This window comes from Drosophila santomea, chromosome 2L (genome assembly GCF_016746245.2).
Source record: "Drosophila santomea strain STO CAGO 1482 chromosome 2L, Prin_Dsan_1.1, whole genome shotgun sequence".
NCBI lineage: Eukaryota > Metazoa > Arthropoda > Insecta > Diptera > Drosophilidae > Drosophila > Drosophila santomea.
The window spans coordinates 15626754-15642391 of record NC_053016.2 but is presented as its reverse complement, the minus strand read 5'-3'; the positions used below and the strand labels follow the sequence as shown (position 1 = coordinate 15642391).

Here is a 15638-nt window from a genome sequence, read left to right as displayed (position 1 = left end):
TCCCGGCCGCCCAATGTATGCGCATATCTAATGCGGATCCGATTGCTTCTGTGCTCCGGGCTTCACTGTACGGGCAAACGGTTTCCACAAGACATCGTGTTCGAGTGAACTTGGTCACTACTTTGGCCCGAAGCGCTAGCACTTTGCGACACTCGAGGGGCCATAAACGTCGCTTTCCACGTTAAGTTAGATCGCATGCATCCGCAGATCAGAACCAATCTTTGAGTTCTACAATACATTAGCTATACAAGTGGACCCCACTCCTCTACAAATTAAGTACCAGCATCGTTTTGCGTCTTTAAACGTCTTTTTGCACGCTTTTGCGGAAACTTGATAAGTTTCCTTATCAAAGCAGAGCGAAAACTTTCGCAAAGTTTTCATGCGGCTGGAGGATAAGAGTGTGATATGAAAGCCTCAGTTTTATTGTCCCGGCAGGATTGCAACTCCCTTTATGGCCAGCACACTTCAGCTGGCTGATCCATTAATGCCAGTAAATTGCGGCCCTTCACGCCACAAATTCAATACAAAATAGAGAAAGTTGCCGCCAACTTAAACACTCTGCTCGACTCGACTCGACTCGCCTCGACTCTCGATTCAGTGGACTTGCGTTGCCTTCATTTTTTACAGCCGCTGCTGCAAACTTTTCTCATTAGTCACTATTTTTAGCTGCATTTTAATTGTTACAAACTTCCAGGACGAAAGTTTTGTGCCAGAGTGCCAGCGTCGTTTCATTTTTTATTTCCCCAATGGGAACTCGCCGGCGTAGGTGGTTGGCATTTGAGAAAGATTTGTGTAAACAAATTAAGCGTGCTGCAGGTGCGAAATGAATATGCTGAACCTGCGCCTCACGAAATTAAAAGTTTTCGGGCCCCAGTGGCAATTAAAGTTTATGCGTATGTGTAGACGGGGCACTTCCGCATTTACACAAACGCCTGAGTAATGCCTGTAATTCAGGCTCAAACGAGGACATGCCGCAGTCTATGCCACACAGATCCTTGCAAGGCAGGAATCTGCCTAATGGCGACCCAGTGGCCTGGTCGCTCAATTCGGTGAAATTTCATTCATCCGCAGGTGGTCCCTTTGACGGGGTCCTGCCTTCCAGGATGCTCCATCACAGCACATGTTTGAGCAAGCTAGCTGGCTTTAATTAAGTGCATGCCTTCGCTGGCACTTGAAGATTAAATCCTTTGACTTGCCAGCGCCAGGAATTTCCTGGCACAACAAATTAAAGGACAATTTACATTAACCCCAGACGAAACGACACATCCGTTCCAAAGGTATTTTCATATTAAATTACCAAAGACGAGTCTGCGACAGAAATGTACTAAATGAATTCATCAAGTTGAAGCACAAGTCCTTCAACATCATTTATGCCCAATCGGATTAACAATAACATGGAAATTGCTAGCAAATTATAAGCAGCTGCATCAAAAGTAAAATGAGTCATTATGCATTTAAATTCCACTTAAATGGACAATTCATCTAAATATATATAGCAAAGGATAGCAATATAGATAGTAGATTTGAAACCATTTCTTTGCTCCATTTTCTTTCAATCTTTCACTACCGTCCAAAAATAACTAATTACAGAAACCGGATGGCAGGGGTTAATTACTTCCCATGGCTTTGACAGCAATTTTTTGCGTGCATTTTGAATAAGAACACGTTTTTTTTTCACAGCAATGTGTTTATTATTAAAAAAAGCCTTAATGAACGAAGTAAGCAGAAACAACTAAGCCAATTAAGTAAACTTATAGAAACAATACAAAATTATGCTTTTAATTATAAACTATTTTTGGGCTCACTCTTTAGACATAAAACGTATACGACGAGAACGGAAAACTTGAATTGGATGCTTTTATTGGGAGGGATGGACGCAGGTTTTATTCGATAGTTTGATAGAGATATTCAGTGAGTTTCAATTTTATTTAGAGGGGTACAGGTGAGTTCAGATAGCTATGGCATTTAAAAGAATTTTCCATGTTTTCATTGTAAAACATTTTAGCTTAAATATAGCTTAAACTATACATTTCAAGCAAGTGTGTGGCTTAGACAAACTATGACTATTAACTTCAAAACGCATTTCAATGGCAAACATGGTAAAAAATATAGTTACGTAAGTAGAGTAGACTTAAAGGAGCGATGCTTGAGTTCAGGGAAATAACTAAGTACTAATAGTTATTATAGGACTTATTTGGATACTGGACTCGAGCCCCGACTTAAACAATAAGCTATGTACAAGTTAACCTTAATGGGATTTAAACACTTTAAATCTACGATATAATACAAAACACTTAAAATCTATAGCCTTACTTTTTACATAGTTCGCATTGTTGAAAGCGGTTGGGTTCATTTGATCCACATCTCGCAGTGATATTGTTGAGTTTCCTTTTTAAGGCACGGACATTATGTACACCTGGCAAAACTTAAATCACTAGAGAAAGCTTAAAACAGATCTATGTGGCCGCCGGCTTGCCGTGTACGCGAAACCGGTAGAGGCATGTATAGGTGGGCTGGCCGTGATTCGTCTCGATCCGCAGCTCGACGATTTGGTACTGTCGTTTGATGTCCAGGTTTTGAACGGCAAAGTACTGAAGGGAAGCACCATTGTCTTCGAACTGATACTCGCCGAACAGCACGGGTTCCGGGTCCTTCTCCTGCTCCAACCCCTGAGTTAATGTATAAATCGTATTAAATATGGACCACTATCTATGCTATTTAAGTAAGTCAAACTTACCCAAACAGTGAAGTTGCGAGGAGCCGAGTCTATTCGTCCTGTGGGTGATAGACTCTTCGGTATGTGTTCTAAGGTGAATCCTGTGACGTACACCAACGAGTTAAGCTTCAGTACTGTGGGAAGGAAACTGTAACGACTTTCTTAGCATTTACTATTCAGCCGCGACTTACCTAGGAATCCGGGAAAACCCTGGAATGCCCAGCACTCCCCTGGCTGTACATTGGGTGAGATGGCGACCCGCGGCGTGTTAGTGGGATACCAGAGTGGAATTCCAAACACCGATATCTGGGCTGACTTTGTCTGGTAGCTCTCAGTGCAACGCGTGGAAAGGATTTGGCCGCCCGCCGACTCCAGGGCGAAGTCCACCAGACCCGTCTTATCGGCATCGTAAATAGCTAGCACAGTTTTCACAATCTGGCGCACCTCCTCCTCGCGGATATGGCCCTTCAGCGCTCTGGTGCTCTCGTTGTGCTTGGCCTCCACAACCAGAAGAATCTCACGTTTGAGCCGTTCGCTAATGTCGCTCATCAGCAGGATGCTGGAGCGCTCGATCTCGTCGCGAATGTTGTTGTTGGTGCGCTTGTTCAGCTCTAGCAGCTGCTGCTCCAGGTAGTCCTTGGCCACAAACATGCTGCGCACCCAGGTCTGCAGATCGAAGTCATCCAACTGGCCAGCAGCACCGCCAGCGGTGGATTGCTTAAAGCCCAGAATTTCCACCAGGGATAGTTTGATCTGCTTGTTGAGAAGAGCGAACTGCGAATCGTTAAGCGCAGATAGTTTGCTTTCTATTTCAGCCAGCAGCCCATGGAAACGCCTATCCTGGGCAAGTTCGTGCTGCTTTATGCGTTCCAGCAAATCCTCGTGCCCGAGCCTTAGATTGCTGATCGATTGGTGCAGATCGGCGTTCTCCGCTTGCTTGTCAGAAAGAGCCAACTTAATGAAAGCGATTTCCCTGTTCAGGCGCTCAATTTGGACTTCTGCATCTGTGGAACCAGAACCTTCCTTTTTCTCTAGCTCTCGCACCTGAAGACTAATTCGAGCATCTACGAAGTCTGCCAATGCTGGCATAGATAGAATTTGCTTCAGCAGGGCCGGCAAGTCAATCGTGTCCAGTTTAATTGTGTTGTGCGATTGGTGGAGCTGAACATTTGATTTAACTAGCTTGGTTATTTCCTCTAAGTTAGCTTGTGATAGTTTAGCACCATCTTGCCAACCGCCTGAGCTTTGCAGCTCCAGCTTCAGTTTTATGGCCAGATCAGCCAAATCCTTTTCGCTTAGCTCAGTTTTGTAGGCAATCTGTTGGAGGTTTCTCTTCATCATTTCAGCAATTAGTTGAATCTGTTGCGGTGGGAGCTCCTTGGAATGCTGATTCATTTTCAGTTCGACCAACTGCTGCACGTAGCTATTCACATGGTCTAAGATATTTTCATATTCCTCCGCAGTCAAGGCCTTCTGGATGTTCCTTTCAATGCTGGCCATGTTTACCTTAATGGCCTCGTCTTCCTGCTGGAGACTTATGACGGTGGGCACTTCCATCCAAGTTTTCAAGGCGGCTCCAGCATTTGACAAACGGCTGTATACGGAGCAGAAAACCGCGAATGGCAGCGGTAAAAGATTCTCCGCACGCTGAACGTATGCAATACGTTGATCCTCCTGCAACAGCGACCATCCTGGGGAAGGATTAAACATAGCATTATTAGTTGGCAATCCTTCTACATTTTCAGTTCCCACAAACTTCAAATATCAATCGGACTGAGGTAACAGGGAACTCGCTTTTGGGGTAATTCCAACACAAACGCAGAAGGATAGAGTTCGATTCTGGCCAACTAATATTGCTTTGTTTACATTTTACTTACCATTTAGCGAACTTCCAACAAATGGCAAATAAAACAAACTACTCTTCTTTATACATGATGTTTTGTATGAAATTGTTTGCGATTTATTTGTATAGACTATTACAATGCAAACAGTGAACAAATTACAATTAAACGTTGTTTGACAACAATTAAGATTTAGTTAGGGCATTGACCCAGACGGATAAAGGCCCTAATTGGTAGAAAAGAATGAAATTTACGGCGAGCTCTATCCTTCTCCCATCAGCCTGTGATGTTGCATTTTGTTGGGAATTGTGTAGGTTAGTAAGGTGGGATATGTGGGGTATGCCTATCCAAATGGGTAAATGGCGGGACGAAAAACTATAAAATAAGTACGCAAAAGTGCGGGCCAAGCAGACGGACAAAAAACAGATCAAATGCTTTAATTTGTACTTGTATTGTTCATTAAGAAAGAATCTTATATTTGCTTAAGTGCAAGGGGCGTTGCACCCAACCAAACTACTACTACTAAATAATCAACTGCTGCACCAGTTCGACCACCAAGCGGTAGCCTGCCCATTGCAGATGTTCCCTACACACGCTCATAATAGACTTTATCGTCGGCCTGAAATATCTGACGCCCCTTGTTGACCACGTTCTGACCGATGGTTCTCAAGTACAAGATGTAGTCGTCGGCCCAATCCCGAACGCGGACCGCATGCTCGGCGGCTTGAGAGCGCACCGATTCAAACTGCGCCTGGTTCAGGTAATCCCTCACATCGATTGTGGGCAACTCAGGTAGGGTGAATGTGTATTCGGACAGGGATTTGGGTGGGAAAGTTTCATTGGGGTGTATGTAATAGAACAGACCTGCAAAGGCAAAGCAAATTAGGCGTTTAACCTTCGCTGACGGCGAATGGAAAATAAAATATGTCATCACATGGCCACTAAACTCTGATCCGCGGGATTTTACTAACAAATTATCGATGGCGTCACGCGACTGCCAACGGCTAGACGAGTTTATAAATAAAACCACCGGAGGTGATCTATATGTATATAGCATAAATTCTCAAACCAATTCAAGGTCAGGGCACACGCTCTAACATATTATACTTTACATCGTAAATTGGACGGTGCTTAGAGGCATACTCACCCGACAGCAGCAGCAAGGGCAGCAATATCAGCAAAAATATGAGGAAGCGCTTTTTCGACTTATTTTCCGCATCCGAGGATCGCAGCAACCACGTGTCCAAACTCAGAACCGATCCAATGAAAACATACAGGTAGCGCAGTAAACTCGCAAATCCTCCTCCGATGGTCTGTACCAGTTTTCCCCAAAGTCCAACCTGTTGACTCTGCTGGCGCTTAGCGTAGTAGTTTTGATATGCAGTCGTCTCCGTGGCCGAGAGATTGGTCACCCGACTCCACACAGTGGTAACGCTGCTAACAACCAGCTGAACGAGGCGGATAAGCCACCAGCTTTGCTTTTGCTGCCCAAAGGTGGCATCCAGTTCGTCTGCGGAGTCATAGTTGACCTGCTGGGTATACTTGGACTGGTAGCGGCGGCGGATAAACTCCTCCTGCGCAGGGTTCTGCTGGACCATGTAGTTAACTCGATCGTTATGGTTTTCTAGGCTTCTTCTGGACATGTTGGGCATAGCCACAATTCCAGGCGCCAACTGGCGCCGGTGGGGGGACAGTTCTGAGTAGGTATAGTCCGTCTTGGGAGTTTTGCTGCAAAGTAAAATCATTAGTATACAGTTTAGAAAGTGCGGAATTGGTTCACTCACTTCCAGTACTCGCCAGCATCCCTGTACTCAATGTAGGCTAGATAGTCGCTGACATTTCCCGAGCTAAGGTTTCCGTTCGATTGGTTAAGCTTTTCCTGGGCGGAGTTCAGCGTGTTTTGTGTGGTCTCCAGCTGGCTCCTGTTTCGCGGCGTCGATGTGGCTCCGGCAGATCGCTTGGTTAGAATTGCCGTGACTGTGGTCGTGATCGAGCTCTGCTTGCGTTTGGCCTCCGGAGTCATATCGTCGCTCGAGTAGTCTGAGGTCAGCTGGGCGAACGTATTTCCCCGGGTTTTCTTGCTGCTCTTCGACTCCACTATATGCTCCTCCACTATCGTTCTGCAAAGAAGAGTTTTAGATACCAGTTGTTAAGATTTGGGGGAAATATTTCAGTAGGTCCGTGATAACGTGCTCGGAATCGTTTCAAACGACGAGTACAGCGTATCAAAACAAAAACACGAAAATATGCTTATAATCGCCGCTGGCCTTCAGCGCAAACGACTGTTAGCCCACCCCAACGTGCTCGATTTAGTGTCTAATACGTGAAAACGATTTCTGACGTCATCGAGTCTTGAAGACTGATCGGGTCAGGCGCTCTCGAAATAGGCGCCAAAAACTACAGAAGCTGAACCAGATGCCGCACCCTGTATGAGGCTTTGACTTCGTTTCATACCCGCTTCGAAATTCAAATTTACGGAGAGCTGAATAACAAGAAGGTGACGTCATGGTGGCGTCACACGGCATACAAACAGTCGCTGTGGATGTGTATTACTACAGTCCAACTTGGTTAACTGGATCGAATAGTCTGTATGGGAATATTCAAGACTGTATAGGAATTATCATAAAGGCGATTCTGATCAATGATCAGCTTGACGGTAGTTACATATATTGTTTATTCTGAATTCTCCTGGCCTGCCTCCCCAAAATGAAAATGGATTTCCTCACAGCCTGCAGTCAAACTACCATGGGACCAACTACCCATATTCGTTACCACATTGAATGCTCACAATATGAGCGTTACTAATAGTAACGGCTAAATATAGAGTTAAGGGCTCGCGATAAAGGGCTTCGCCACGAGTCCTATTTTGGGAGTATCCCAGACACTTACTGCACATTGGGGGCCGCCGATCTCTTCTTGAGGTGGTGCACATGGCCCTCCTCACCGGCGTGCTCACAGTTCTCATGGTCGCAGCTCGACCTCAGGAAGGGGGTCTTGGAACGCGACCGCCGACGTGTTTCTATCTGGTATGTATCTTCGCTCATGATCAGATTCCCTTCAGTGCTCGGACCCTGCGAAGACAAAAATAATTAACATGGGCACGATTTATTTGGAGTAAACATTAAAACCCGTATGAGTGCGTGTGTGTGTGTGCGTGCTAGGCGTGGGTTGTTTACAATTGGGCAGCTGGAAAACATTTGCGCTATGTGCTCTTTACTTCAACGCTTGAGTGCGTTTGGAAGCGAGCTTTCCCCGCCACATTAATGCCGCATTATGCAATGCAATGCGTGTGGAAATGAGCGCAGTGCCCAGTTTTTAATTAGAATGCATTGGGGAGGTAAGTAGGCAGGCCGCAAAAACCGCGTCTAAAAATAGGCCGGAGCATTTCGGATCGCGAATTGCTTGCCAGTGACCGTGGATCAATTGGTGGTGGGCCACACAGCCGAAAACGACGCCCGAACTCCAGGGTCGGGGAACACGGTACAGGGTGCTCCGGCGGACCACGCCATACACAAACAACACGCGATAATCAATACAATGGGTTTTCTGCCCAAAATGAGTTCGTAGTACTGGCGCAAATATTCGTTGATTCGGTGAAATGGAAACCCAAACAAGTTTTCCACAGCTGCGTCATAACGCACATATGTGTACACATAAGTCACACAAACAAAAACTGGGCACCACGCTTGAGGCAGTTCGCCCGCAAATATGGCACATACTTAGTAATATATTTGATAGTGCCGCACTAATGAATTTCTCCGATTTAATATATGAATATGAGGTTTTTTGCCAGCCCCGCAAACGATTTAAAAATAGTCTCCACTGTCACAACGAGAAAATCACGTCTTTTCCGAGCGGCGAAAAAATTCGAATGGATTGGATTGTGGATGGAGAAAACACATCGATTATTGTTAACAGACATCGACGATTCACCACCTATCGATTATTGGCATCGTGAAATAATCGTTCAGGAGGAGCAACGAAATTTAATTTTCAAATTCAAGAGATTGTTGGAAAGCAGAAATATTTCGGCACTTTTTTTTTAAGTTGTCTTGTTGTCTTGTAGAGAATCCTAAATTTTTTTAGGTTCCGCGTTTACATTATTTTCTGCCTAAAAGTCTTAGTGATTTTGTACGACGGAGCCTTAAATTGTTACAATAAAATAATAGGACAAAAATGAAATTCCGCAGATAAATAGCGAAACAGCAGAATTATGGTTTGGTTAACAAGAAGAAAATCGAAGAAAAGTTAAACCTAAATTTAAATCTTTTAAACATTCTAACCGTTTCTCGGGGATGTGAAAGTGTTTCTAAGGATATAAAGTACACTTCAAATTTCTAATCTTATTATTTCCTCTTACTATATACATATTAGTTTTTTGAACGTGTTTAAAATTATATTTATTTATGACTCAATGAAATATCGATAGCACCGAGGACAATTAGGCGATGGGTCAAACAACTCGATATCCGGTTAAGGGTAGCTGACAACCCTAAACAATAATACCACAACAAATCAAGAGGGTTTCTTGTTGTGATTTTTCTTTCAAATCATAAAATATGATTGAAATAACGTGTAATGATCGTCTTGGCAAGAAGGTAAGTACCTAAGAAGCTATAGCAAACTTCAAGCATCATAAAACAACGTTTAATACGCAGGTACGCGTCAAGTGCAACCCGGACGACACGATCGGGGACCTCAAGAAGCTAATCGCGGCACAAACGGGTACAAAGCACGAGAAAATTGTCCTGAAGAAGTGGTACACGATCTACAAGGATCCGATTCGTCTATCCGACTGTAAGCCCTTAAGTAGTCTTCTTGTAACTCATTGCTTTAGCCCCATTTGTTGCTCGCTTTCTCAGATGAAATCCACGATGGCATGAACCTGGAACTTTACTACCAATAATACTGCAAGGGAATATCGTCACTGAATCGAGTTTAACCAAATTTTTTTTTAGCGTCTTTAATAAATAAAACAAAAATTGAATGTGTTCTTTGTGCATATTATTTGTATGGGTTATGTTCTGATACTTAGGTGCGACTTGCAACAGTAAGGGTATCTCAACAAATATAAGTATTATTGCTTAAACTAGCTAAATAAGATGTCCATTTTATTTTCATTATTAATAAACAAAGGTTGAAATAAAATTGCAAAATTTGCAAATTGTGTTTAATGAACCCCTTTTAACTGCGCTCCTGAAAAAGTGGTATATTTCACCGTCTGTAGCGGCGTTGCCAGATCGCGTCAAAGGCGTCCAGAGAACAACAAATATTGAAAACAGCGTATTCAAGTTACCTTTAAGAATGTCCATGATTCCGTTCTTTCCCACGCTCAAAGTCTCCGTGGCCAATCGCTACTGGTTGGACATGGCTCCTGCCTCCGTAAACGAAGAATCGCAGACGCGGCGTTACGAGGATGAAAGGAGCAACTGGGTGAGTGTTATCAAGACAAGACACCGCTTTCTGTATAATTCTGTTGTTATAAACTGTCCATATAGCGAGAGTCCCTTAAAACTGCCGGCACAGATCTGCAGCCGCTGGGCAAGATGCTCACCATACCCGGAATTGAGACCGACGACGAGGATGGTGAGTTTAGTAGGACACTCCATTCGGATTATCACTATTTCTCCACCTTATTCCCCTCGTGCAGCCAACGACGACAGCGAGGACACGGACAGTCACGATGAGGAGGATGACGAGACGAACGACCGCGTCATTCCGGTCACCCAGGACTTTTACTCCGCCGACGACATCCAGATGAACGACGAGACCTCGCCCACTGCTCCCTGAATGATCTTTGGCTCTGGAATTGCCACTTAAAATGTTGCCCGTCTGGTAGATACACAATTATTTATTTTCGCGTTTTGTTCCCTTTACAAACTGTAGTAACAAGTGTCGGATACTTTAGGCTTAAATAAATTATAACATAGTAAGCATATTGGCTGGAGGAGTCTCCAGTACATATTTTCGGAAACTTAGCTCACTGGTTAAGGACAGCGGGTGACAAACTGGGTTTACAGGACTTGGGCCCTACTTGTGGAGCGCCGCCGTCTCCAGCTTTGGAGCCGGCTTGGAGGCCAGGCCCGAGAGCAACTTCTTGATCTCGGCGATGGCCCGACCGGGATTGAGGCCCTTGGGGCAGGTGCGCGTGCAGTTCATGATCGTGTGGCACCGGTAGACGCTGAAGGGGTCCTTCAACTTGCTCAGACGCTCGGCGGAGTTCTCGTCACGCGAGTCGATGATCCAGCGGTAGGCCTGCATCAGCACGGCGGGACCCAGGTACTTCTCGGCATTCCACCAGTACGAGGGACACGAGGTGGAGCAGCAGGCGCACAGGATGCACTCGTAGAGGCCGTCCAACTTGGAGCGGTCCTCGACGGACTGCAGGTACTGGGCCTTGCCCTTCTTCTCGCCCGCCTCGTTCCTACAAAGGTCGTGGTATTAGTGATATCCCAGTATGGAGGGATAGCTCACACTCACTTGCGCTGCAGCCAGGGCTGGATGTTGCGGTACTGTTCGTAGAAGTTGTTCATGTCCGGAACCAAGTCGCGCACCACGTACATGTGGGGCAGGGGGTACACCTTCAGGGACTTGGAGGTGTTGATGTCGATCTTGCTGATGCAAGCCAGCGTGTTAGTGCCGCCAATGTTCATGGCGCATGAGCCGCAGATGCCCTCGCGGCAGGAGCGCCTAAAGGTGAGCGTGGGGTCCATCTCGTTCTTGATCTTGATGAGCGCGTCCAGCACCATGGGTCCGCACTCGCGCAGGTCCACCTCGTAGGTCTGCATGTACGGCTTCTCGCCAGCGTTGTCTGGATTCCAGCGGTAGATCTCAAACTTCTTGATTTGCGGCTCCTGGGCCTCCTTGGGCTGCGCCTGCTGCTCCAGTTGGGCGGTGCCATTACTAATGGCACGCAGCTGGAAGTACGGATAATCACGCTATTACCAATTTTATCCATTTTAGGTGCTGCTGAAAAAAGGTTTACATAACAGCTTATGCCAGTTGGCAGTTCCCCCAATTAGGGAGTGCAGTTTGCGTGTTTATCTGTGATGTTTGTATCCCGGACCACCTATTTCCGCCTTATATAATAGTGCGGCCCAAAAGCCGCCTGCGCCCCCGCCACGCCCCTGAAATCTTGGCCAGAAGTGCACTGGGCCACCGCGTACTCCTCACCTGGTTCCTGGCCACCAGGGAGCCCACGCGGCTCAGGATCTGTCTCGCCTCGGTCGCCAACATTTTCGTTGCGGTTGCTGCTGCAATTGAAACGGCACTGCGTTTGCAATTATCGATTTGCCTGCGAGCAAAATCAGTGTTTTTCTTATTTGCGTACAAAAAGTTGCACGAAACTGAGAAATCAGTGTGGCCGTAGTGGAGTCAAGAGCTGGGACACGGGGCACGCACTAAAATATACCACGAAAGGAATGCACGCTCTGGTCACTCTGCTTGTAACGTATTTGTGTATTTGAATAGCAAAACACTCATTTCTTAGACTATTAAACTGTTTAGACTATTAAGGAACAAAATCATTCTTGCTTCAATTACCATATAAAACCTTAACAGAATAACGCTTCTGCTAAAGTAAAAAGCCTATACTACAAGAGATGGATGGGGAAGCAAGTTAAACTCTGGTCTGGGAAATTCTAAAGTATGCAAAATATGGCGAATGTTAAAACTGGATTGAATCCTATTTCTAGCAAAAGCTACTAAGACTTGGAAACAATTTCTTTGCCAGAAAAATTAATATATATAAGAATACACGAAGCGCTGAAGAAGCACTTATCACTAGTTAAGAGAGTTTTTATAGCCTTATAATAAAATGGCATACTAGATCCGATAAGAAGTATGTAACAGGTAGAAGGAATCGTTTCCGTCACTATTGAATATATATTTTCTTAATCAGGATCTCAAGCCGAGACGATCTGACCATGTCTATCCAAACTTTTGAAATATTTCTCTTAAATTTCACTAATTTTCATTTCATTTTATATTTAAATGCCGACAAAATGTTTAAACTCTCCCTGGCACTCCTCCTGTATTTGATAGTCGAGAAACTCGACTACAGCGTTCTCTTGCATTTTGTTAATATTTTAATGGCTTTATACTTCTGGTACTGGAGATACCCATGGAGCCTTGCCCAACTATTATGTAAAACTTTTTAAATCGCGATTGGCAAACCCTGGACAGCATTACGTCGCCTTTGTCAATTGTTCAGCGACCTGTTGTTGGGAAAAGTTTGCGGGCTTTCCCGGCCCGCCTTTATCATTCGCACCTAGAAATGGAAAGCCCAGCTGAAGTGAAAGGTGAGTGGGTCTACAGTTTGCTTTATGAGCCGCCGCCTGCGAAGAAAGCGGCGGGAAAAACTTTTTCAATGCTTAAGCAAACACAGGCAGCCACTAAAGTTGCCACCGAAGGTTGGATTCCGGCCACAACTCCTCGTCCGCCTATTAAAAGCAAATAAAAACAATGAGCGCGAAACTTAAATAAAACCGTTCGAGGAGAGTGAAGAGGAGGATTTTATTTGTCTACTCGGCCAAGCACAAAGGGGCGAAAGTGAGGTCATAAAAAAGGCCCTTGGAAACATCGCTTGCACACTGGGAGAAAAGACACTCAAGTTCTGAATGTGACAAGAATTTTTCAAAAAAACAACACTGAACATGTTCGAAATAATGAAAGCAAAAGGTCATATAACATAATAATCATAATAGATTTGTGAAACGAATCATTTTTGCCTGTGCGTCGTGTGGGTTGTATTGATTTCAATGTAAGAGCTGCTAATGCAAATGCGAATGTCTAAGGAAAGTAGGGTAATTAATCAAGCTTGCGCCCCAACTGTTGCCTACTTTTGTGGGACGAGAAAGATGGCCGGAATCAATAGGGCCAGCATCAGCTTATCTGATGGGCCAAATGGGCGTATACTTCATAAAGTTCCAGGTCCTCAGCTCGTTTTCCGCTCTTTAACTTTATTTGCGTGTGCCATTTTCGGAGTGACGCAGGCCACGCCAGATACACACCGCATTTGTTTGCTTTAAATCTTTATTTTGGGGCCTTGGCCGAACTTTCACTCACTCAATGATTTCAGCTTAACTGCGGAAAAATGATCGATTTGTTGATACACCAAGCATTTATTTGCAATTCGTGGTGTCCAAGTGTGTGTGTGTGTGTGTGTGGGTGTAAAGAGATTGAATAACTTTGCTAACAATAGAAACAGGCCGCACAAAAATAGCCCATTTATTCGCACATTTGTCTGGCTACAAGTCTGTATCGCCTGCCGTGGGTTGCCTGGCATGGGTGTGATATGGCATGGAGTGGTATTATGGTTGGTATGTGTATCCGCGCTAACTGTGCGACAATATTGCCAAAGTTTTGTGTATTAAACCGCCACTCATAGTACGTCATTTCCCCGGGGTGCCATAAAAAATATACATCCACTCCGGCGAAATGCGGCAGACGCGTCCACATCCCCTCGTGTAATCCAATGCGGGTGCGGTGGAGCGGGGCTACCACTTGACGCACTTCTGTTACATGTTCCAATAAATTATTTATGGGGAAAATCCCCACCAAAAAAAACATAGACCGCGCTCGTTTCGAACTTGACACCCAAAACGCCCTTAAAATACCCGGAAATCAATGAAAATTACCTCGTATTGGCAACAATTGGGCAAAAATATATACATTATATCTCAGGCAATGGATTAATTAATTGGATACATCATGATACATCAATCTAAGCACTGGGTAAAATGCTCAATAGTTTACATTCAGCTTAAATTGAGAGATATTGAAAAGAAGTTTTTCAACATTAAGGACCCCAGTGTAAAATCTTGTTGTTTAATATAAATCGAGTTTGTATTTTCGCTCTTCTTTTCCTGAATGCGGAATATTTTAAAGCTCCATCGTCAATGAAGCAGGACGAGCCTGAGAATCGAAGCACCTGCCTGCGAAGTAAAAACAGGAATATACAAAGCCCTGTTGCCTTCGGCACTCCAACGCAGTCCGGCTGCAATTTCGCTGGGGAAATGCTTGATGGACGCTTTTTAATTTAGCCCAACTCCGGGGCTGTTGCAATGCGAGAAAGGGGCAGTAAAACAGGGAAAAGCCACCGGGGAAGTCGAGTTGCCGGCAAAACTATTTACCAACCTGCTGGCGACACTGCCGACGACGGCAACAAAGATGTCACGCGGCTCAGACATCTTGGCCAGGTTATCAAAAGCGCATTAGGCGCGGCAGTTTGAGAGGGTAGTCCCATTGTCGTGGCTCTCTTTTCTGCCACTCTAGGCACGCACAGGAAGATATATCCGATGGCATCACGTAGCGCCACCTCCATTGTGCTCCTCCTGCTGCAGCCGACACTGTTGTTCCAGTGCTACAACGTAATCGGAGCCGTCGTCCGGAGAAGGTACAAAAATCAAGCTAAAACCAGCTAAATGTTCTGAGAATCGCCACAAGCATGTGTGCGAATAAAATGAAACAACTTAAGAGGTCTCAGATTCTCGTAGTGATGATGGTGTAGGGCGAGTTGTGTTGCTCAACTAATATAATTAACTTGAATGAGTATTAAAACTTGTAGTGTGCAGTTTCCTATCAAAGGTGTTTATGTTCCGTGCTGCGATATACATAATTGGTATTGTAAAGGAGCAATCAACTTTTGAAGACGAGATTTCACTGCAAACTAATTATGTTATGTTGTTTTCGTCCTTGATGAGCATCTGCAAGGCATCGTGAATAATTCAAACTAATTTGTCTGTCTGCGAGCAAAGCGTTTAGGAGCACGCCAGTCGAAAGTGGGTCAAAGATAACTGCTCGCCGGTCAGCCTTGTTCATGTTTATGTTGCGTATTTGCGATGGCAAAACAACACGGAGTCCTGGGCAATATTTGTGCGCCTAATGGCCACCGGGCTGCTTTGATTAAATAGGCAAACAAAGCCAAACAGCCCCCGTCAAATGTGATATTTGCACGGTATTTGCTTATGTGCCCGGGAACTGGCTAATCAAAAAGCCTTGCAGATGGGCGCTGGCTGGGAGTTCCAAGGACGCTATGGCCTCTCTCATAAAATGTTAAAGCGATTTCCAAGCGATAAGCT

The 15638-nt window shown here is 44.9% G+C and overlaps 4 protein-coding genes across 6 annotated transcripts; 2 read left to right on the top strand and 2 right to left on the bottom strand.

Annotated features, from left to right (window-relative positions):
- Positions 1–1766: 1766 nt before the first annotated feature.
- On the bottom strand, positions 1767–8443 carry LOC120449108. 3 transcript variants are annotated; one of them, XM_039631420.2, is made up of 7 exons: positions 7686–8181; positions 7447–7628; positions 6342–6677; positions 5705–6285; positions 2908–4407; positions 2738–2850; positions 1767–2669 (listed from the first exon to the last, which is right to left on the bottom strand). In XM_039631420.2, exons 1-7 carry the CDS (start codon positions 7752–7754, stop codon positions 2457–2459), a joined length of 2994 nt encoding a protein of 997 aa, XP_039487354.1. In that variant the 5' UTR covers positions 7755–8181; the 3' UTR covers positions 1767–2456. The 3 variants fall into 3 exon arrangements, with proteins under 3 accessions (XP_039487354.1, XP_039487362.1, XP_039487369.1); XM_039631428.2 differs by lacking the exon at positions 7686–8181 and adding an exon at positions 8277–8443 and having other exon boundaries at positions 1768–2669; XM_039631435.2 differs by lacking the exons at positions 1767–2669; positions 2738–2850; positions 2908–4407 and adding an exon at positions 4641–5421 and having other exon boundaries at positions 7686–7982.
- A 556-nt stretch (positions 8444–8999) lies between these two features.
- On the top strand, positions 9000–9544 carry LOC120453499 (ubiquitin-like protein 5). Its single transcript, XM_039638248.1, has 3 exons — positions 9000–9155; positions 9216–9354; positions 9420–9544. Exons 1-3 carry the CDS (start codon positions 9117–9119, stop codon positions 9461–9463), a joined length of 222 nt encoding a protein of 73 aa, XP_039494182.1. The 5' UTR covers positions 9000–9116; the 3' UTR covers positions 9464–9544.
- Positions 9545–9793: 249 nt separating this feature from the next.
- On the top strand, positions 9794–10495 carry LOC120458111 (anaphase-promoting complex subunit 15A). Its single transcript, XM_039645641.2, has 3 exons — positions 9794–9990; positions 10056–10143; positions 10208–10495. The coding sequence occupies exons 1-3, from the start codon at positions 9862–9864 to the stop codon at positions 10345–10347; spliced, it is 357 nt and encodes a 118-aa protein (XP_039501575.1). The 5' UTR covers positions 9794–9861; the 3' UTR covers positions 10348–10495.
- Positions 10389–11923, bottom strand: LOC120458110 (succinate dehydrogenase [ubiquinone] iron-sulfur subunit, mitochondrial). Its single transcript, XM_039645640.1, has 3 exons — positions 11731–11923; positions 11038–11474; positions 10389–10981 (listed from the first exon to the last, which is right to left on the bottom strand). Exons 1-3 carry the CDS (start codon positions 11791–11793, stop codon positions 10588–10590), a joined length of 894 nt encoding a protein of 297 aa, XP_039501574.1. The 5' UTR covers positions 11794–11923; the 3' UTR covers positions 10389–10587.
- Positions 11924–15638: the final 3715 nt, after the last annotated feature.

Bases quoted from the DNA above. Each gene is read 5' to 3' on its own strand.
- LOC120449108 (XM_039631420.2), bottom strand. From the start codon at position 7,754: ATGTTTTCCAGCTGCCCAATTGTAAACAACCCACGCCTAGCACGCACA. The intron at 7,629-7,685 runs GTTTTAATGTTT...TTGTCTTCGCAG, and splicing joins ACACACACGCACTCATACGG to GGTCCGAGCACTGAAGGGAA. The intron at 6,678-7,446 runs GTAAGTGTCTGG...TCTTCTTTGCAG, and splicing joins TCGGCGGCCCCCAATGTGCA to AACGATAGTGGAGGAGCATA.
- LOC120453499 (XM_039638248.1), top strand. From the start codon at position 9,117: ATGATTGAAATAACGTGTAATGATCGTCTTGGCAAGAAG. The intron at 9,156-9,215 runs GTAAGTACCTAA...TTTAATACGCAG, and splicing joins ATGATCGTCTTGGCAAGAAG to GTACGCGTCAAGTGCAACCC. The intron at 9,355-9,419 runs GTAAGCCCTTAA...TCGCTTTCTCAG, and splicing joins TCCGATTCGTCTATCCGACT to ATGAAATCCACGATGGCATG.
- LOC120458111 (XM_039645641.2), top strand. From the start codon at position 9,862: ATGTCCATGATTCCGTTCTTTCCCACGCTCAAAGTCTCCGTGGCCAAT. The intron at 9,991-10,055 runs GTGAGTGTTATC...CTGTCCATATAG, and splicing joins AGGATGAAAGGAGCAACTGG to CGAGAGTCCCTTAAAACTGC. The intron at 10,144-10,207 runs GTGAGTTTAGTA...CCCCTCGTGCAG, and splicing joins TGAGACCGACGACGAGGATG to CCAACGACGACAGCGAGGAC.
- LOC120458110 (XM_039645640.1), bottom strand. From the start codon at position 11,793: ATGTTGGCGACCGAGGCGAGACAGATCCTGAGCCGCGTGGGCTCCCTG. The intron at 11,475-11,730 runs GTGAGGAGTACG...CCGTACTTCCAG, and splicing joins CCCTGGTGGCCAGGAACCAG to CTGCGTGCCATTAGTAATGG. The intron at 10,982-11,037 runs GTGAGTGTGAGC...CGACCTTTGTAG, and splicing joins CAGCCCTGGCTGCAGCGCAA to GAACGAGGCGGGCGAGAAGA.